Source organism: Anser cygnoides, chromosome 31 (assembly GCF_040182565.1).
Source record: "Anser cygnoides isolate HZ-2024a breed goose chromosome 31, Taihu_goose_T2T_genome, whole genome shotgun sequence".
Lineage (NCBI taxonomy): Eukaryota > Metazoa > Chordata > Aves > Anseriformes > Anatidae > Anser > Anser cygnoides.
Genome location: NC_089903.1, coordinates 1,571,170 through 1,591,515, shown reverse-complemented (window position 1 = coordinate 1,591,515; position 20,346 = coordinate 1,571,170). Strand labels below are relative to the sequence as shown.

General features: G+C 68.2%; 2 protein-coding genes across 4 annotated transcripts; both read left to right on the top strand.

The window, feature by feature from the left end:
- The first annotated feature begins 652 nt into the window (after positions 1-652).
- On the top strand, positions 653-5,958 carry LOC136787852 (mitochondrial fission 1 protein-like). Its single transcript, XM_066985230.1, is given in 6 exon segments — positions 653-806; positions 1,617-1,749; positions 3,193-3,269; positions 4,435-4,540; positions 5,696-5,716; positions 5,719-5,958. Coding segments are annotated over 6 exon segments (456 nt in total). The 5' UTR covers positions 653-761; the 3' UTR covers positions 5,793-5,958.
- A 4,204-nt stretch (positions 5,959-10,162) lies between these two features.
- LOC136787929 (mitochondrial fission 1 protein-like) lies at positions 10,163-18,493 on the top strand. 3 transcript variants are annotated; one of them, XM_066985351.1, is made up of 8 exons: positions 10,163-10,292; positions 10,989-11,124; positions 11,705-11,786; positions 12,377-12,583; positions 13,458-13,590; positions 14,926-15,002; positions 15,548-15,653; positions 16,782-18,493. In XM_066985351.1, exons 4-8 carry the CDS (start codon positions 12,539-12,541, stop codon positions 16,877-16,879), a joined length of 459 nt encoding a protein of 152 aa, XP_066841452.1. In that variant the 5' UTR covers positions 10,163-10,292; positions 10,989-11,124; positions 11,705-11,786; positions 12,377-12,538; the 3' UTR covers positions 16,880-18,493. The 3 variants fall into 3 exon arrangements, with proteins under 3 accessions (XP_066841452.1, XP_066841453.1, XP_066841454.1); XM_066985352.1 differs by lacking the exons at positions 10,163-10,292; positions 10,989-11,124; positions 11,705-11,786 and having other exon boundaries at positions 12,264-12,583; XM_066985353.1 differs by lacking the exons at positions 10,163-10,292; positions 10,989-11,124; positions 11,705-11,786; positions 12,377-12,583; positions 14,926-15,002 and having other exon boundaries at positions 13,156-13,590.
- Positions 18,494-20,346: the final 1,853 nt, after the last annotated feature.

The window sequence follows — 20,346 nt, the reverse complement described above, 5'->3', positions numbered from 1 at the left end:
GAAGCCCCGCCCCCTTGAGCCCCGCCCCCCGAGGCCCCGCCCCTCCAGGCCCCGCCCCCTTGAGGCTCCACCCATTGGAACGCTGCCCCATTGGAACAGTGCCCATTGAGAAACCAACCCCTGGAGCCCCGCCCACCGAGGCCACGCCCACTGAGACCACGCCCCCGGGAATCCCGCCCTCGAAGCCCCGCCCGCTGGAGCCCCGCCCCTCGAGGCCCCACCCCTTGGAACGCTGCCCCATTGGAACACCGCCCATTGAGAAACCACCCCCTGGAGCCCCGCCCACTAAGGCCACGCCCCTCCGAGGCCACGCCCCCCGAAGTCACACCCACCTGAGGCCCCTCCCCCTGAAGCCCCGCCCCTTGAAACCGCTCCCCCACAGAACACCGCCCATTGAGAAAACAACCCCCGAGACCCCGCCCCCTTAAACCCCGCCCCCTTAAACCCCGCCCCCTCCAATCCCCGCCCCCTTTAAGCCACGCCCCCAAGACCCCGCCCACTCGGGTTCCCGCACCACGAGGCCCCGCCCCCCTTGAGGCCCCGCCCCCTTGAGACAGCGCCCCTCCCTCCCCTCCCCTCCTGGCTGCGGGCGTTGCTAGGGGCGTGGCCACGGGCGCGGCCCTCTCCGCCAAGCGCCGTGACGTCACTCCTCCCGGCCTCACCCTCCCCTACGCGCATGCGCGGGGCGGGGAGGGGTTGAGAGGGGAGGTGCTTCCGGGTTGGCCGCGGCGTCACTTCCGGCCCCGGCGCTTCCGGGCGCGATGGACCCGGAGTTCGACGACGTCGTGTCCGTGGAGGACCTGATGGTGAGGCCCCGCCGCCCGAGGCCCCGCCCACTCAGGCCACGCCCCCGGGCCTGACCACGCCCCCTCGGACCCCACGAGCCCGCTCCCCCGCTGCCCCCGGCCCCCCACGGGGCGCCGCGCCCCCTCCCCCTTCACTAGCCACGCCCCCGTGCTGACCACGCCCACCGCGACCACGCCCCCGCTTCCCCAAGCCACGCCCCCGGGGTCGCGCGTGGCCCCGCCCCCACTTGGCTCCGCCCCCAGCCCCACCAGCCCCGCCCGTTGGGTAGTGCTTAGCTCCGCCCCCACAGCTTAGGCCACGCCCCCTCACAGGACACGCCCCCTCCCAGAGCCCCGCCCCTCCTCGGGGTTCCCGGACCAGCCAAGCCCCTCCCTTAGCCACGCCCCCGGGGCTTGGCCCCGCCCCCAGCTCAGCTGCACAGGAGCCAAACCCCGCCTGGGCTCGACCACGCCCCTGGCCACGCCCCACCCGTGACCACGCCCCCTTCTGGCCACGCCCTCTTCTGGCCACGCCTCCTTTGCCCACCCCTCCCTACCCCACCCCCTCCCTGTGCCCAGCCCCACCCTGCCCCTTTCAAGCCCCGCCCTTCCTTAGCCACGCCCGCTTCTGACCACACCCCATCATTGACCACGCCCCCTCCGGCCACGCCCCTCCCGGCCACGCCCCTCCCCGTGCCCACTCCTCCCCATGCCCACCCCCAGACCCCACCCCCTCCCTGACCTCACCCCTCCTTGACCACGCCCTTCATTGACCACGCCCCCCGGCTACGCCCCCTCTGGCCCCGCCCCCTCCTCTGGCCCCGCCCCCAGGCCCTGGAGCGCCGCTACGCGGCCGAGAGCCGCTCGGGGGCCCCGTCCCGGGCCTGCACCTTCGAGTACGCCTGGGGGCTGCTGCGCAGCCCCTACGGGGCCGACGTGGCCAAGGGGCTGGCGCTGCTGCGAGGTACGGGGGGCTGTGGGGTCGGGGGGGTTTATAGGGTCGGGGGGTCGTGGGGGTGTTGTGGGGTCTGGGGGTTTTGGGGGGATGGGGGGTGTGGGGTTATGGGGGGGTTATGGGGGGATGGGGGGATGGGGGCTGGCGCTGCTGTGAGGTACGGGGGGGTTATAGGGTCGGGGGGTTTATAGGGTCGGGGGGTCGGGGGGGTTGTGGGGTCTGGGGGTTATGGGATTATGGGATTATGGGGGGGTTATGGGGTTATTGGGGGTTATGAGAGTATGGGGGGCTGGCGCTGCTGCAAGGTAAGGGGGGGCTGTGGGGTCGGGGGGTTATAGGGTCAGGGAGGTTGGGGGGTTATGGGGGGGTTATGGGGTTTTGGGGGAGTTATGGGGTCTGGGGGGCTGGTGCGCAGCCCCTACGGGGCCGACGTGGCCAAGGGGCTGGCGCTGCTGCGAGGTGCGGGGGGTTGTGGGGTCGGGGGGTGGTTATGGGGTCAGGGGGGTTGTGGGGGGGTTGTGGGGTCTGGGGAGTTATGGGGCAATTATGTGGTTTGGGGGGGTTATGGCGTTATGGGGGCTGGCGCTGCTGCGAGGTACGGGGGGTTGTGGGGTCGGGGGGTTATGGGGTTGGGGGGGTTATAGGGTCGGGGGGTTGGGGGGGTTATGGGGTCTGGGGGTTTTGGGGGGATGGGGGGGTATGGGGTTATGGGGGGTATTGGGGGGCTGGCACTGCTGTGAGGTATGGGGGGGTTATGGGGTTTGGGGGGCGTTTATAGGGTCTGGGGGGTTGTGGGGGGGTTATGGGGGTCTGGGGGGTTATGGGGGGTTATGGGGGGCTGGTGCTGCTGTGAGGTACGGGGGGTACGAGGGCGTTATGGGGTTTTGGGGGGTTGTGGGGTTGGGGGGGGCATGGGGAGTTATTGGGGGGATATGGGGGTCTGGGGGTTATGGGGTTATTGGGGGGTGTGGGGGATTCAGGGGATAGGGGGATATGGGGGAATGGGGGGGTTATTGGGGTCTGGGGGGTTATGGGGGGGGGTATGGGGGGGCTAGCACTGCTGCGAGGTGCGGGGGGGCACGGGGGGCTTGTGGGGTTTCGGGGGGTTATGGGGTTTCTGTTTGGGGTTATGGGGTCAGGGGGGTTGTGGGGGCATGGGGGGTTATTGGGGGGATAGGAGGTGTGGGGGGTTATGGGGGTATGGGGGGCTGGCACTGCTGCAAGGTTCCGGGGGGGGTTTTGGGGTTTTGGGGGGGGGTGGTTATGGGGTTTCTGTTTGGGTTTATGGGGTCAGGGGGTTGGGGGGTTATGGGGGGGGTTATGGGTCGTACGGAGGGATAGGGGGCTATGGGGTAGTATGGGGGGGGATAAGGGGCAGTATGGGGGCCCGGGGGGCCCCACACGCCCCGGTGTCCCCCGATGTCCCCGACGCCCCGCTGTGCCCCCCCCCAGAGCTGATGGCGGACGGGACGCCGGAGGAGAAGCGCGACTACGTGTACTACCTGGCCCTGGGCAACTACCGCCTGAAGGTGGGGACACGGGGACACAGGGACAGCGGGGACAGCGGGGGCATTGGGGACATTAGGGACATCGGGGGCATCGGGGGCATTGGGGGCATCGGGGTCATGGGGGGTGTTGGGGACATTGGGGACATTGGGGCCAAGGGGGGCGCTGGGGACACTGGGGACACGGGGACAGGGATGGGGACATCGGGGGGACACGGGGACATGGGGATCGGGGGCATCGGGGACATTGGGGACATGGCGGGCATCGGGGTCATGGGGGGTGTTGGGGACATCGGGGTCATGGGGACACTGGGGACGTGGGGGGCGTTGGGGACACGGCTGGGGGCTTTTGGGGCCACCCAGGACTGGCCCTCACAGTGTCCCCTCCCCTTTGTCCCCCCCGTGTCCCCCCCCATGTCCCCCACCATCACCCATGTCCCCTGTCCCCCTGTGTCCCCCCCATGTCCCCCATGTCCTCCCGTCCCCCCATGTCCCCCTCACGTCCCCTGACCCCCCATGTCCCCCCCATGTCCCCCCCATGTCCCCCCCATGTCCCCCCATGTCCCCCCCACGTCCCCATGTCCCCCCCATGTCCCCCCCATGTCCCCCCTGTGTCCCCCCCCCATGTCCCCATGTCTTCCTGTCCCCCCTATGACCCCCCCCCCGTGTTCCTCCATGTCCCCTGACCCCTGTGTCCCCCCCCATGACCCCCCCGGCCCCCCCATGTCCACCCGTGTCCCCCTGTCCCCCACATGTCCCCCCATGTCCCCCCCGTGTGTCCCTTGTCCCCCCCATGTTCCCCCCATGTCCCCCACGTCTTCGTGTCCCCCCCATGTCCCCTGACCCCCCCGTCCCCCTTATGTCCCCTGTCCCTCCTGTGTCCCTTGTCCCCCCCTCGTCCCCCCCATGTCCCCCTGTGTCCCCCCTGTGTCCCCCCCATGTCCCCCCCATGTCCCCATGTCCTCCTGTCCCCCCCATGACCCCCCCGTGTCCCTTCATGTCCCCTGACCCCCCCGTCCCCCCCATGTCCTTTGTCCCCCCCATATCCCCCCATGCCCCCCTGTGTCCCCTGACCCCGTGTCCCCCCCATGTCCCCCCATGTGTCCCCCATGTGTCCCCCATGTCCTCCTGTCCCCCCCATGTCCCCCCCATGTCCCCCCCATGTCCCTGTCCCCCCCGCCCCCCCCAGGAGTACGAGCGGGCCCTGGGCTACGTGGGGGCCCTGCTCCAGGCTGAGCCCCAGAACTCCCAGGGGCTGCGGCTGCAGCGCCACATCCGCGCCCGCATGCACCGAGGTGAGCGCCCGCAGCGCCCTATAGCGCTCTATAGCACCCTATAGCGCCCTATAGCGCCCGCAGCGCCCCCACAGCGCCCCAGAGCACCCTATAGCACCCCACAGTGCCCTATAGCACCCTATAGTGCCCCACAGCACCCTAGAGCACCCCACAGCACCCCACAGTGTCCTATAGTGCCCCACAGCGCCCTATAGCGCCCTATAGCACCCCACAGCGCCCTATAGCACCCCACAGCACCCTATAACACCCCACAGTGCCCCACAGCGCCCTATAGCACCCTATAGGGCCCCACAGCGCCCTATAGCACCCTGTAGGGCCCCACAGCGCCCTATAGCACCCTATAGCACGCCACAGTGCCCCATAGCGCCCCACAGCACCCCACAGCGCCCCACAGTGCCCTATAGCACCCTATAGTGACCCATAGTAACTCATAGCACCCTATAGCACCCCACAGCGCCCCACAGCACCCTATAGCACCCCACAGCACCCTATAGCACCCCATAGTGCCTGCACAGCACACCCACAGTGCCCCCACAGCACCCTATAGCGACCCACAGCATCCTATAGCACGCCCACAGTGCCCCACAGTGCCCCATCATGACCCACAGTGCCCCATGGTGCCCTATAGTGCCCTATAGCACCCCCACAGCGCCCCCTAGTGCCCTATAGCACCCCCACAGCCCTCCATAGTGACCCATAGCACCCCCACAGTGACCCCATAGTGCCCTACAGCACCCCCACAGTGACCCCATAGTGCCCCATAGCACCCCCACAGCACCCTCTAGTGCTCTATAGCACCCCTGTAACACCCCACAGCACCCCACAGCGCCCCCCAGCACCCAGGGGTGGTGGCGCGCCCCCACGCATGACGCGTCCTCACGTGTGTGTCCTGTGTCCCCTGTGTGTCCCCCAATGTCCCCGTGTCCCCCCCCCATTGTCCCCATGTGTCCCCAATGTCCCCATATCCCCCCCATGTCCCCCCAATGTCCATTTGTCCCCATGTCCCCCCCATGACCCCAAATGTCCCCATGTCCCCCCAATGTCCCCATGTCCCTACCATGTCCCCGTGTCCTCCCCTGTCCCCACCATGTCCTTGTGTCCCCCCCATGATCCCAAATGTCCCCATGTCCCCCCAATGTCCCCCTGTCCCCCCAGACGGGCTGCTGGGCGCGGCCATCGTGGGGGCGTGGCGCTGGGCGTGGCCGGCCTGGCCGGGCTGCTGGGATTGGCCATCTCCCGCGCCCGTCACTGACGTCACCGCGTCCCCAACGTCCCCGTGGGATCCCCAGATTGTCCCCAGTGTCCCCATGTCCCTGATGACCCCGATGTCCCCAACCCATCCCCAATGTCCCCAACCTGTCCTCGTGTCCCCAACGTCCCCAACCCGTCCTCAATGTCCCCAACCCGTCCCCAATGTCCCCAATGTCCCCAACCTGTCCTCGTGTCCCCAACGTCCCCAACCCATCCCCAATGTCCCCAACCTGTCCTCGTGTCCCCAACGTCCCCACCCCATCCCCAATGTCCCCAATGTCCCCAACCTGTCCTCGTGTCCCCAACGTCCCCAACCCGTCCTGTCCCCAATGTCCCCAACCTGTCCTCGTGTCCCCAACGTCCCCAACCCATCCCCAATGTCCCCAACCTGTCCTCGTGTCCCCAACGTCCCCACCCCATCCCCAATGTCCCCAATGTCCCCAACCTGTCCTCGTGTCCCCAACGTCCCCAACCCGTCCCCAATGTCCCCAACCTGTCCTCGTGTCCCCAACGTCCCCAACCCATCCCCAATGTCCCCAACCTGTCCTCGTGTCCCCAACGTCCCCACCCCATCCCCAATGTCCCCAATGTCCCCAACCTGTCCTCGTGTCCCCAATGTCCCCAACCCATCCCCAATGTCCCCAACCTGTCGTCGTGTCCCCAACGTCCCCAACCCGTCCTCAATGTCCCCAACCCGTCCCCAATGTTCCCAATGTCCCCAACTTGGCCCCAATGTCCCGAACCCACCCCCATTGTCCCCAACCTGTCCTCAATGTTCCCAATGTCCCCCACCCCATCCCCAATGTCCCCAACCCATCCCCATGTCCCCAACCCAACCCCGGTGTCCCCATTGTCCCCAACCCATCCCCAACCTGTCCCCAGCCTGTCCCCAATGTCCCCAACCTGTCTCCAATGTCCCCAACCCGTCCCCATTGTCCCCAACTTTTCCCCATGTCCCCATTGTCCCCAACCCGTCCCCAACGTCCCCAACCCATCCCCACGTCCCCAACCCCTCACTGTCCCCAAGTCCTGTGTCCCCTTGTCCCCAACACCCTCCCATTTCCCCATGTCCCCTCCCCGTGTCCCTGTCCCCCCTCCCCGGCCTCGGTGGCACAGTGACAACTTGGAGGTGGCAACGGCACGGTGACAATGCGGTGGTGATGACGATGATAAGGTGACAACGCGGTGACAACACGGAGGTGGCAATGACACGGTGGTGGCACAGTGGCAGCACAGTGAGGAAGGTGACAGTGTGGTGACAACGCGGTGGCATCACGGCTACCCTTGGGGACATCCTGGTGACATCCTGGTGACAACGCGGTGGCATCACGGCCACCCTTGGGGACATCCTGGTGACAAGACGAGGCACAGCAGTGGCACGGTGACACGGGGACGGTGGCAGAAGGACAGCGCGGTGACACGATGGTGACATGGTGGGGACAACGTGGGGGCAACGGCGACAAGCCGGGGATGACGTATGGTGACAAGCTGGGGACAACGTGGGGACAACGTGACGGCGGCAACATGGGGACAACGCGGTGGCACCGCAGGGACAAGGCGGTGACGACGGCGGCGCGGTGGCAGCGTGGTGACACGAGGGACACCGGCAGGGGACACGCGAGTCCCCCGCAGCCCCCAGTGCCTTGGGGACAGCCCCGAGGTCCCCGTGCCTTGGGGACAGCTGCGTCCCCTCCGTCCCCCCCTGTAAATAATAAAGCAGCGCGGGCTCGGGGCATGCTTGTCCTTGTCACTGTGCTTGTCCCCAAACTGTCCCTGCCCCATCCCCATCCTGTCCCTGTCCCCATCCTGTCCCCATCCCCATCCTGTCCCTGTCCTGTCCTTGTCCCCATCCCCGTCCTTGTCCCTGTCCCCATCCCCATCCTGTCCCCATCCCCATCCTGTCCTAGTCCCTGTCCTGTCCTTGTCCCCGTCCCCGTCCTTGTCCCTGTCGAATCCTGTCCCCACCCTGTCCCTGTCCCCATCCCAATCCCTGTCCCAATTTTGTCCCAATCTTGTCCCCACCCTGTCCCTGTCCCCATCCCGTTCCCATCCTGTCCTTGTCCCTATCCCTGTCCCAATCCTGTCCCCATCCTGTCCCCAGTCCCGTCTCTTGTCCCCATCCATGTCCTTGTCCCCATCCTGTCCCTGTCCCCGTCCTGTCCCTGTCCCCATCCCAATCCTGTCCCCACCCTGTCCCTGTGCCCATTCCAATCCCTGTCCCAGTTCTGTCCCCATCCTGTCCCCATCCCTGTCCCCATCCTATCCTTGTCCCCATCCCAATCTTGTCCCCATCCTGTCCCTGTCCTTGTCCCCATCCCAATCCTGTCCCCATCCATGTCCCCATCCTGTCCCTGTCCCTATCCTGTCCTTGTCCCCGTCCCAATCCTGTCCCCATCCTGTCCTTGTCCCTATCCCATCCCCATCCTGTCCCCATCCCTGTCCTTGTCCCTGTCCCCATCCTGTCCCCGTCCCCCCACCCGCGGGTGCCGGGCGCGTGCCGAGCACCCAGCCGGACGCTGCCGCTTCCGATGACGCCGCCGGTGACACCCTTGGGGACATGGCGGGGGGGGAACAGGACCCCATATACAGGGAGGACACCGGGAGGGGCCCTGTTGGGGTCCCATGGCCCCCCAGTGTCCCCGTCACTCTCCCCGTCACTGTCCCCGTCATTGTCCCCGTGTCCCCGTCACTGTCCCCGTGTCCCCGCCACCGGCGTCAACAGGAAGGGGCCGGGGGGGGCGCAGGAAGGGTGGGGGCGGACGCGGCCCCCGCAGGAAGGGGCCCGGGGGCCGGGGGCACCTCGCCCTGGGGGGGACCCACGGGGGGAGCAGGGGGAGCAGCGCCGCCAGCGCCCCGTGGAGCCCGTTGTCCTATGGGGTCATAGCCCCATTGACCCCATTGCCCTATAAACCCCATTGCCCTATGGGGTCATCCCCCATGGAGCCGTCACCCCATGGACCCCATTGTCGCATGGGGTCATCGCCCCATAGACCCCATTGTGCCATGGAGCCCATTGTCCTATAGAACCCGTTGCCCCATGGATCCTTCACCCCATAGACCCCATCCCCCATAGATCCTTCACCCCATAGACCCCATCACCCCATAGACCTGCGGCCCCATAGACCCCATCACCCCGTAGACCCCATAAACCCCATTCCCCATTAATCCATCACCCCATGGATCCTTCACCCCATAGACCCCATAGACCCCATCACCCCATAGCTCTGTCACCCCATAGATCCATCACCCCATAGCCCCCATTGCCCCATAGGCCCCATAGACCCCATCACCCCATAGATCTGTGACACCATAGGCCCCATAGACCCCATCACCCCATAGACCCCATTACCCCATAGATCTGTGGCCCCATAGACCCCATCACCCCATAAACCCCATTCCCCATGGAGCCATCACCCCATGGATCCTTCACCCCATAGATCCGTCACCCCATAAACCCCATTCCCCCAAACCCCACTCCCCACCCCCCTTTTATCCCCCCCCCCGTGTCTCCCCCTATTGTCCCCACCCCCCGCCCCCCCTTTGTCCCCACCCCTCCCCCCCCCCCCCGAGGCCACTGCCGCTGCCACCGCCGCCACGGGCGCCGTGAGTCCTCGTGTCCCCGCGCGCTGCCACCCCCTGTCCCCGACCCCGAGACCCCCTGTCCCCATCCTGTCCCCGGTGTCCCCATCCCGACCCCGAGACCCTGGCATTCCTGACCCCGGTGTCCCCAGCCCCGACCTCGGTGTCCCCAACCCCGAGACTCCGGTGTCCCCTTGAGCGTCCCCCAGCCGAGACCCCGGTGTCCCCTTGATTGTCTCCAACCCCAATCCCGGTGTCCCCTTCATTGTCCCCAACCCCGACCCTGGTGTCCCCTTGAGTGTCCCCAGCTGAGACCTCTGTGTCCCCCCAAGTGTCCCCAACCCCAGTGTGCCCTTGATTATCCCCAACCCCGAATCCGGTGTCCCCAGCTGAGACCCCGGTGTCCCCTCGAGTGTCCCCATCCCAACCCTCGGTGTCCCCAACCCCAACCCCAGTGTCCCCTCGATTGTCCCCTTGAGTGTCCCCAATCCCAGTGTCCCCAACCCTGTGACCCTCTGTGTCCCCAACCCCGGTGTCCCCTCGAGTGTCCCCAACCCCGGTGTCCCCAACCCTGAGACCCCCGGTGTCCCCAGCCGAGCCCCCAGTGTCCCCAACCCCAGTGTCCCCAACCCCCGTGTCCCCCCGAGTGTCCCCAACCCCGGTGTCCCCGACCCCGGTGTCCCCGTCCCCGATGCCCCCTGCGCCCCCGCCCTGGGCTGGGGGTGGCCCTGGGGGTGGCCGCGGGCGCCGTGGGGTGGGCGCTGCTGGTGGCCTCCCTGCCCCACGGCGCCTGGGGGTGGCGGGGGCCAGGCCACCGCCGTGGCCGCCGTCACCGTCACCCGCGGGCTCTGGAGCGACTGCGCCACCGACGCCACCGGGGTGACGTCCTGCGTGCCCCTCGTGTCCCTGCTCACCCTGCCCGGTGAGGGGTTATGGGGTTTGGGGGGGGGATATGGGGGATGTAGGGACATTGGGGACATTGAGGGGACATGGGGAAATGGGGGGATATAGGGGATATGGCATCGTGGGGGGGATATGGGAGGGATATGGGGACATGGGGTGGATACGGGGGATATGGGGTCATGGGGGATATGGGGACATTGGGGACACTGGGGGGACATGGAAGGGATATGGGGGATATAGGGACATTGGGGACATTGGGGGGACATGGGGAAATGGGGGAGATATGGGGGATATGGGGTCGTGGGGGATATGGGGACATTGGGGACATTGGGGGGACATGGGGACATGTGGGGTGTGGGGGTGTGGGGTGGCATCCTGCATGCCCCTCGTGTCCCTGCTCACCCTGCCCAGTGAGGGGTTATGGGGTTTGGGGAGGGGGGATATGGGGGATTTAGGCTCATCGGGGGGGCATGGGGCCATGGGGGGGTATGGGGTGATATGGGGGCTAAGGGGGACCATGGGGCTATGGGGGGACCATGGGCGGGTCATGGGGCGGGGGGGGGGCGCTATGGGGTCATGAAGGGGCTATGGGGTGCTATGGGGCTATGGGGGGCATGGGGCTATGGTGGGAGTATGGGGCGATATGGGGGCTATGGGAGGGCTATGGGGGGTCATGGGGCCATGGGGGTCCCTGACCCCCCCCCCCCCCCCCCAGGATACCTGCAGGGCAGCCGGGCGCTGGCTCTGGGGGCCGCGGTGCTGGGGGCCCCGGGGCCGCTGCTGCCCCTCCTGGGGGCTGCGGGGGGCAACGGCGGGGCCGGGCCGCGGGGGGGTCCTGCTGCTGCTGGCCGGTACGGGGGGGCACGGGGGGGGCACGGGGGTGCGTTGAGGGGGGTTATGGGGGGCTATGGGAGGCTATGGGGGGGCAAAGGAGCTATGGGGAAGAGTGTGGGGGGTTATGGGGGGGTTATGGGGTCTGGGGGGGGGGCATGGGGAGGGTATGGGGGGCCATGGGCGATGGGGGGGCATGGGGGGCAATGGGGGGCTCATTGGGAGGGGCATGGGGGGCTATGGGGGGTTATGGGGGGTTGTGGGGGGGGGCAAAGGGGCTGTGGGGAGGGGTGTGGGGGAGCTATGGGGGGGCTATGGGGGGGCTATGGGGGTTGGGGGGGGGCACGGGGGGGGCACAGGGGGGCACGGGGGGGCACAGGGAGCTATGGGGGGGCCATGGAGGGCTATGGGGGGGTTGCGGGGGGTTATGGGGGGACTAGGGGCAGTTTATAGGGGATTATAGGGGGCTACGGGGGGGCTCATAGGGGGCTATGGGGGGGTTACGGGGGGCTGGGGGGGGGGGTTACAAGGGGTTCGGGAGGGGGTCTGGGGCCTGCACCCATGGGTGCCCCCCCCGTGCCCCCCCCCCCCCTTCCCCAGGTCTGGGGGCGCTGGGGGCGGCCGCATGGTTCGGGGCCGCCGTCAGCCAGGAGTTCTTCGACCCCCAGCACGCGGGCGTCAGGTGGGGGGGGGGGGGGGGGGAAATTGTGGAGGGGAAGGGGGGAGGTTCATTGTGGGTTATGGGGGGGCATGGGGGGGGTCTCGTGGGGGGGCAAGGGGGTGGGGGGTCCAATGGGGGGGGGCGTGGGGGGGAGGGGGGGTTTGGGGGGGTTTGGGGGGGGCTGTGAGGGGGTATGGGGGGGTAAGGGGGTGCGGGGGGGTCTCAAGGAGGGGTCAGGGTGATTGGGGGTTCCCATGGGGGGGGGGTTGGAGGTGGGGGGGGGGGTCCGGGGAATTTGGGGGGAGGGTCAGAGTGGTCGGGGGGTCTGGAGGGGAATGGGGTGGTCCCACGGGGGACCCCGCCCCCTGAAACCCCGCCCCCTGAAACCCCGCCCCTCCAATCCCCGCCCCCTTTAAGCCCCGCCCCCAAGACCCCGCCCACTCGGGTTCCCGTACCACGAGGCCCCGCCCCCTTGAGGCCCCGCCCCCTCGAGACCGCGCCCCTCCCTCCCCTCCCCTCCTGGCTGCGGGCGTTGCTAGGGGCGTGGCTAACGCCGTTGCTATGGGCGTGGCTACGCCCGCCGCCTTACGCGTTGCTATGCGCGTTGCTAGGGGCGTGGCCACGGGCGCGGCCCTCTCCGCCAAGCGCCGTGACGTCACTCCTCCCGGCTTCACCCTCCCCTACGCGCATGCGCGGGGCGGGAAGGGGTTGAGAGGGGAGGTGCTTCCGGGTTGGCCGCGGCGTCACTTCCGGCCCCGGCGCTTCCGGTTGCGATGGATCCGGAGTTCGACTACGTCGTATCCGTGGAGGACCTGATGGTGAGGCCCCGCCCCCCGAGGCCCCCGCGCTCAGGCCGCGCCCCCGGGCCTGAGCACGTCCCCTAGGACCCCCGAGCCCCCTCCCCCGCTGCCCCCCGCCCCCCGGGAGCGCCTCGGCCCCTCCCCCTTCACTAGCCACGCCCCCTTGCTGACCACGCCCACCGCGACCACGCCCCCGCTTTCCCAAGCCACGCCCCCCGAGGTCGCGCGTGGCCCCGCCCCCACTTGGCCCCGCCCCCAGCCCCCCCAGCCCCGCCCGTTGGCTCCGTTAGCCCCGCCCCCACAGCTTAGGCCCCGCCCCCACAGGCCACGCCCCCTCACAGCCCCCAGCCCTTCCTCGGGGTTCCCGGACAAGCCCCGCCCCTCCCCTTAGCCCCGCCCCCTTGGCCCCGGCCCCGCCCCCAGCTCAGCAGCACAGGAGCCAAACCCCGCCCGGGCCCCTGGCCACGCCCCACACGTGACCGCGCCCCCTTCTGGCCACGCCCCCTTTGCCCACCCCTCCAAGTGCCCACCCCCAGACCCCGCCCCGACCACGCCCCCTTGCGACCACGCCCCTCTGTGCCCACCCCCTCCCCCTCCCCGTGCCCACCCCCCACTGTGCCCCTTCTAAGCCCCTCCCCTTCTTAGCCACACCCCGTGACCACGCCCCTTCTGACCTCGCCCCCTCATAGCCACACCCGTCGGAGGCCACGCCCCCTCCCGGCCACGCCCCTCCCCATGCCCACCCCTCCCCATGCCCACCCCCAGACCCCACGCCCCTCCCTGACCTCACCCCTCCTTGACCACGCCCCTCAATGACCACGCCCCTCCCCGACCACGCCCCCTCCGGCCACGCCCCCTCTGGCCCCGCCCCCTCCTCTGGCCCCGCCCCCAGGCCCTGGAGCGCCGCTACGCGGCCGAGAGCCGCTCGGGGGCCCCGTCCCGGGCCTGCACCTTCGAGTACGCCTGGGGGCTGGTGTGCAGCCCCTACAGGGCCAATGTGGCCAAGGGGCTGGCGCTGCTGCAAGGTGCAGGGGGGTTATGGGGTCGGGGGGTTTATAGGGTCGGGGGGGTTGGGGGGGGTTGTGGGGTCAGGGGGTATTAGGGGGATATGGGGGTCTGGGGGATTATGGGGTTATGGGGGGGTTATGGGGGGCTGGCGCTGCTGCGAGGTGCGGGGGGGTTATGAGGTGCGGGGGGTTATAGGGTCGGGGGGGTGTTATAGGGTCGGGGGGTTGTGGGGGGGTTATGGGGTCCAGGCGGTTATGGGGGGGTTATGGGGGTCTGGGGGCTGGTGCGCAGCCACTACGGGGCCGACGTGGCCAAGGGGCTGGCGCTGCTGCGAGGTACGGGGGGGTTATGGGGTCGGGGGGGTTATAGGGTCGGGGGGGTCGGGGGGGTTGTGGGGTCTGGGGGTTATGGGGTTATGGGGGCGTTATGGGGTCATTGGGGGTTATGGGAGTATGGGGGGGCTGGCGCTGCTGCGAGGTAAGGGGGGCTGTGGGGTTTCGGGAGGGTTATGGGGTCGGGGGGGGTTATAGGATCGGGGGGTTGGGGGGGTTGTGGGGTCAGGGGGGTATTGGGGGGATATGGGGGGTCTGGGGGGTTATGGGGTTATGGGGGGGTTATGGGGTTATGGGGGGGTTATGGGGTCTGGGGGCTGGTGTGCAGCCCCTACGGGGCCGACGTGGCCAAGGGGCTGGCGCTGCTGCGAGGTAAGGGGGGTTATGGGGTCAGGGGGGGGTTTATAGGGTCGGGGGGTTGGGGGGGGTTGTGGGGTCAGGGGGGGTATTGGGGGCATATGGGGGTCTGGGGGGTTATGGGGTTATGGGGGGGTTATGGGGGGCTGGCGCTGCTGCGAGGTGCGGGGGGCTGTGGGGTCCGGGGGGGTTATGGGGTCGGGGGGGGTTATAGGGTGAGGGAGGTTGGGGGGTTATGGGGGAGTTATGGGGTCCGGGGGCTGGTGCGCAGCCCCTATGGGGCCGACGTGGCCAAGGGGCTGGCGCTGCTGCGAGGTACGGGGGGTTATGGGGTCGGGGGGGGGTTTATAGGGTCGGGGGGCATTATAGGGTCAGGGGTGTTGTGGGGGTGTTGTGGGGTCTGGGGGGTTATGGGGCGATTATGGGGTTTATGGGGTTATTGGGGGGGTTATTGGGGGGGGGGGCTATGGGGTTTTGGGGGGGTTGTTGGAGTCTGGGGGTTATGGGGGGTTATGGGGGCATAGGGGAGGTTATTGGGGTCTGGGGGTTGTGGGGGCTATGGGGGAGGATACGGGGCAGTATGGGGGTCCGGGGGGCCCCACACGCCCCCGGTGTCCCCCGCTGTCCCCAACGCCCCTGCTGTGCCCCCCCCCCCCCCCCAAGAGCTGATGGCGGATGGGACACCGGAGGAGAAGCGCGACTACGTGTACTACCTGGCCCTGGGCAACTACCGCCTGAAGGTGGGGACACGGGGACACGGGGGGACACGGGGACATGGGGGACATCGGGGTCATCGGGGTCATCGGGGTCATCGGGGTCATGGGGGACATCGGGGTCATGGGGGGTGTTGGGGACATTGGGGCCACGGGGGGCGTTGGGGACATGGCCGGGGGGGCTTTTGGGGCCACCTGGGGCTGGGTGACACCGGCAGGACAAAGGGGACGCTGGCCCTCACGGTGTCCCCTCCCCTTGTCCCCCCGTGTCCCCCCATGTCCCTGTCCCCCCCGTGTCCCCCCATGTCCCTGTCCCCCCCGTGTCCCCCCCCCATATCCCCCCATGTCCCCCCATGTCCCCTGACCCCCCCGTCCACCCTCTGTCCCCTGTCCCTCCCGTGTCCCTTGTCCCCCCCATGCCCCCCATGTCCCCCCCCATGTCCCCCCGTGTCCCCCCCTTGTCCCCCCCATGTCCCCCCCGTCCCCCCCATGTCCCCTGTCCCCCCCATGTGTCCCCCATGTCCTCCTGTCCCCCCCGTCCCCCCATGTCCCTGTCCCCCCCGCCCCCCCAGGAGTACGAGCGGGCCCTGGGCTACGTGGGGGCCCTGCTCCAGGCTGAGCCCCAGAACTCCCAGGGGCTGCGGCTGCAGCGCCACATCCGCGCCCGCGTTCGCCGAGGTGAGCGCCCCGCAGCGCCCTATAGCGCCCTATAGCGCCCCACAGCGACCCCATAGTGCCCTACAGCGCCCCACAGAGCCCCATAGAGTCTCATAGCACCCCCATAGCACCCGCACAGCACCCTATAGCGCCCTATAGCACCCCCACAGCGCCCCATAGTGCCCTATAGCACCCCCACAGTGACCCCATAGCACCCTATAGCACCCCCACAGCGACCCCATAGTGCCCTACAGCACCCTACAGTGCCCCATAGAGTCTCATAGCACCCCCATAGCACCCGCACAGCACCCTATAGCGCCCTATAGCACCCCCACAGCGCCCCATAGTGCCCTATAGCACCCCCACAGTGACCCCATAGTGCCCCATAGCACCCCCACGGCGCCCTATAGTGCCCTACAGCGCCCCACAGAGCCCTACAGAGTCTCATAGCACCCCCATAGCACCCCCACAGCACCCTATAGCGCCCTATAGCACCCCAACAGCGCCCCATAGTGACCCATAGCACCCCCACAGCACCCTATAGCACCCCCACAGCACCCTATAGCGCCCTATAGCACCCCCGCAGCACCCCATAGTGCCCCACAGCACCCCCACAGCCCCCTATAGCACCCCCACAGCACCCTATAGCACCCTATAGCACCCCAACAGTGCCCCATAGTGCCCCATAGCACCCCCACAGCACCCTATAGCACCCTATAGCACCCCCGCAGCGCCCCATAGTGACCCATAGCACCCCCACGGCACCCCATAGCGCCCCCAGCACCCAGGGGTGGTGGCGCGCCCGCACGCGTGACGCGTCCTCACGTGTGTGTTCTGTGTCCCCTGTGTGTCCCCCAATGTCCCCGTGTCCCCCCCATTGTCCCCATGTGTCCCCAATGTCCCCATATCCCCCCCATGTCCCCCCAATGTCCACTTGTCCCCATGGCCCCCCATGACCCCAAATGTCCCCATGTCCCCCCCAATGTCCCCGATGTCCCCCCAATGTCCCCCCGTCCCCCCCATGTCCCTGATGTCCCCATGTCCCTACCATGTCCCCATGTCCTCCCCATGTCCCCACCATGTCCTTGTGTCCCCCCCATGACCCCAAATGTCCCCATGTCCCCCCCAATGTCCCCCTGTCCCCCCCAGACGGGCTGCTGGGCGTGGCCATCGTGGGGGGCGTGGTGCTGGGCGTGGCCGGCCTGGCCGGGCTGCTGGGATTGCTCATCTCCCGCGGCCGTCACTGATGTCACCGCGTCCGCAACGTCCCCGCGGGGGCCCCGTGGGATCCCCAGATTGTCCCCAGTGTCCCCGTGTCCCTGATGACCCCGATGTCCCCAACCCGTCCCCAATGTCCCCAACTTGTCCTCGTGTCCCCAACATCCCCAACCCGTCCTCAATGTCCCCAACCCGTCCCCAATGTCCCCAATGTCCCCAACTTGTCCTCGTGTCCCCAACGTCCCCAACCCATCCCCAATGTCCCCAACCCGTCCTCAATGTCCCCAATGTCCCCAGTGTCCCCAACCCATCCCCAATGTCCCCAGCCTGTCCTCGTATCCCCAACGTCCCCAACCCGTCCTCAATGTCCCCAACCCATCCCCAATGTCCCCAATGTCCCCAACTTGTCCTCGTGTCCCCAACGTCCCCAACCCATCCCCAACGTCCCCAACCCATCCCCAATGTCCCCAACTTGCCCCCATGTCCCCAACCCGTCCCCATTGTCCCCAACTTGTCTTCGAGTCCCCAGTGTCCCCAACCCATCCCCAACGTCCCCAACCCATCCCCAATGTCCCCAACTTGCCCCCATGTCCCCAACCCGTCCCCATTGTCCCCAACTTGTCTTCGAGTCCCCAATGTCCCCAACCCGTCCCCAACGTCCCCAACCCATCCCCAATGCCCCCAACTTGTCCCCATGTCCCCAACCCGTCCCCATTGTCCCCAACTTGTCTTCGAGTCCCCAATGTCCCCAACCCGTCCCCAACGTCCCCAACCCATCCCCAATGCCCCCAACTTGTCCCCATGTCCCCATTGTCCCCAACCCGTCCCCAAACTGTCCTCGTGTCCTCGATGTCCCCAACCCATCCCCATCCTGTCCCCAACCTGTCCCCATGTCCCCATTGTCCCCAACTTGTCCCCAACTTGTCCCCAACCCGTCCCCATGTCCCCGTTGTCCCCAATCCAACCCCAATGTCCCCAACTTGCCCCTATGTCCCCAACCCGTCCCCAACGTCCCCAACCCATCCCCACGTCCCCAACCCCTCACTGTCCCCAAGTCCTGTGTCCCCTTGTCCCCAACACCCTCCCATTTCCCCATGTCCCCTCCCCGTGTCCCTGTCCCCCCTCCCCGGCCTTGGTGGCACAGTGACAACTTGGAGGCGACGACGACACGGTGACAATGCGGTGGTGACAGCGATGATAAGGTGACAACGCGGTGACAACACGGAGGTGACAATGACACGGTGGTGGCAGCACAGTGAGGACGGTGACAGCGTGGTGACAACGCGGTGTCATCACGGCCACCCTTGGGGACATCCTGGTGACAAGACGAGGCACAGCAGTGGCACGGTGACACGGGGACGGTGGCAGAAGGACAGCGCGGTGACACGATGGTGACAAGCTGGGGACAACGTGGGGACAACGTGACGGCGACAACGTGGTGACAACGCGGTGGCACCGCAGGGACAAGGCGGTGACGACGGCGGCGCGGTGGCAGCGCGGTGACACGAGGGACACCAGCAGGGGACACGCGAGTCCCCCGCAGCCCCCCAGTGCCTTGGGGACAGCCCCGAGGTCCCCGTGCCTTGGGGACAGCCGCGTCCCCTCCGTCCCCCTGTAAATAATAAAGCAGCGCGGGCTCGGGGTGTGCTTGTCCTTGTCACTGTGCTCGTCCCCAAACTGTCCCTGCCCCATCCCCGTCCTGTCCCCGTCCCCGATCTGTCCCTGTTCCTGTCCCCAACCTCTCCTTGTCCCTGTCCCCATCCCCATCCTGTCCCCATCCCCATCCTGTCCTAGTCCCTGTCCTGTCCTTGTCCCCGTCCCCGTCCTTGTCCCTGTCCCAATCCTGCCCCACCCTGTTTGCCCCATAGACCCCCCCACATACCCCATCACCCCATAGATCTGTGACCCCCATGGATCCTTCACCCCATGGACCCCATTGCCCCGCAGACCCCAGAGACCCAATCACCCCATAAACCCCCCGTTCCCATTAATCCAGCACCCCACAGACCCCATCACCCCACAGACCCCACCACCCCACAGATCTGTGACCCCAGAGATCTGTCACCCCATAGCCCCCACAGACCCCACAGTCACCCCACAGACCCCATTCCCCCAAACCCCACACCCCATCCCCCCTATTTATCCCTCCCTCTTCCCCCCCCCTTTATCCCACCCCCTTTATCCCCCCCCTTGTCCCCACCCCTCCCCGTCCCCATAAAGCCGCCCCCCCGAGGCCACCGCCGCTGCCACCGCCGCCACGGGCGCCGTGAGTCCTCGTGTCCCCACGCGCTGCCACCCCCTGGCCCCGACCCCGAGACCCCCTGTCCCCAACCCCAACCCCCGTGTCCCCGACCCCAAGACCCCGGTGTCCCCAACCCTGACCTCGGTGTCCCCTCGAGCGTCCCTGACCCCGGTGTCCTTGACCCCGACCTCGGTGTCCCCAACTGAGACCCCGCTGTCCCCGTCCCCGGTGTCCCCATCCCGTCCCTGGTGTCCCCAACCCTGGTGTCCCCGACCCCGGTGTCCCCAACCCCATCCCCGGTGTCCCCATCCTGACCCCAGTGTCCCCAGCCGAGACCCTGGTGTCCCCAACCCCGAGACCCAGTGTCCCCATCCCGACCCCGGTGTCCCCTCGCGTGTCCCCAGCTCCAACCCTGGTGTCCCCTCAAGTGTCCCCTTGGCTGTCCCCATCCCGACCCCAGTGTCCCCAACCTTGAGACCCTCGGTGTCCCCAACCAAGCCCCCAGTGTCCCCCCGAGTGTCCCTGACCCCAAACTCAGTGTCCCCTCAATTGTCCCCAACCCCAACCCCAGTGTCGCCAGCCCCCGGTGTCCCCAACCCTGAGACCCTCGGTGTCCCCAGCTGAGCCCCGGTATCCCCCTGAGTGTCCCCATCCCAACCCCGGTGTCCCCAACCCCGAGACCCTCAGTGTCCCCAACCCCGGTGTCCCCAACCCCGAGACCCTCAGTGTCCCCAGCCCCGGTGTCCCCAACCCCGGTGTCCCCAACCCCGGTGTCCCCCGAGTGTCCCCAGCCCCGGTGTCCCCAACCCCAGTTTCCCCAACCCCGGTGTCCCCCCGAGTGTCCCCAGCCCCGGTGTCCCCAACCCCGGTGTCCCCCCGAGTGTCCCCAGCCCCGGTGTCCCCAACCCCAGTGTCCCCCGAGTGTCCCCAGCCCCGGTGTCCCCAGCCCCGGTGTCCCCAACCCCGGTGTCCCCAACCCCAGTGTCCCCCGAGTGTCCCCAACCCCAGTGTCCCCCCGACTGTCCCCAGCCCCGGTGTCCCCAACCCCGGTGTCCCCAACCCCGGTGTCCCCCGAGTGTCCCCAACCCCGGTGTCCCCGACCCCGGTGTCCCCGTCCCCGATGCCCCCTGCGCCCCCGCCCTGGGCTGGGGGGTGGCCCTGGGGGTGGCCGCGGGCGCCGTGGGGTGGGCGCTGCTGGTGGCCTCCCTGCCCCACGGCGCCTGGGGGTGGCGGGGGCCAGGCCACCGCCGTGGC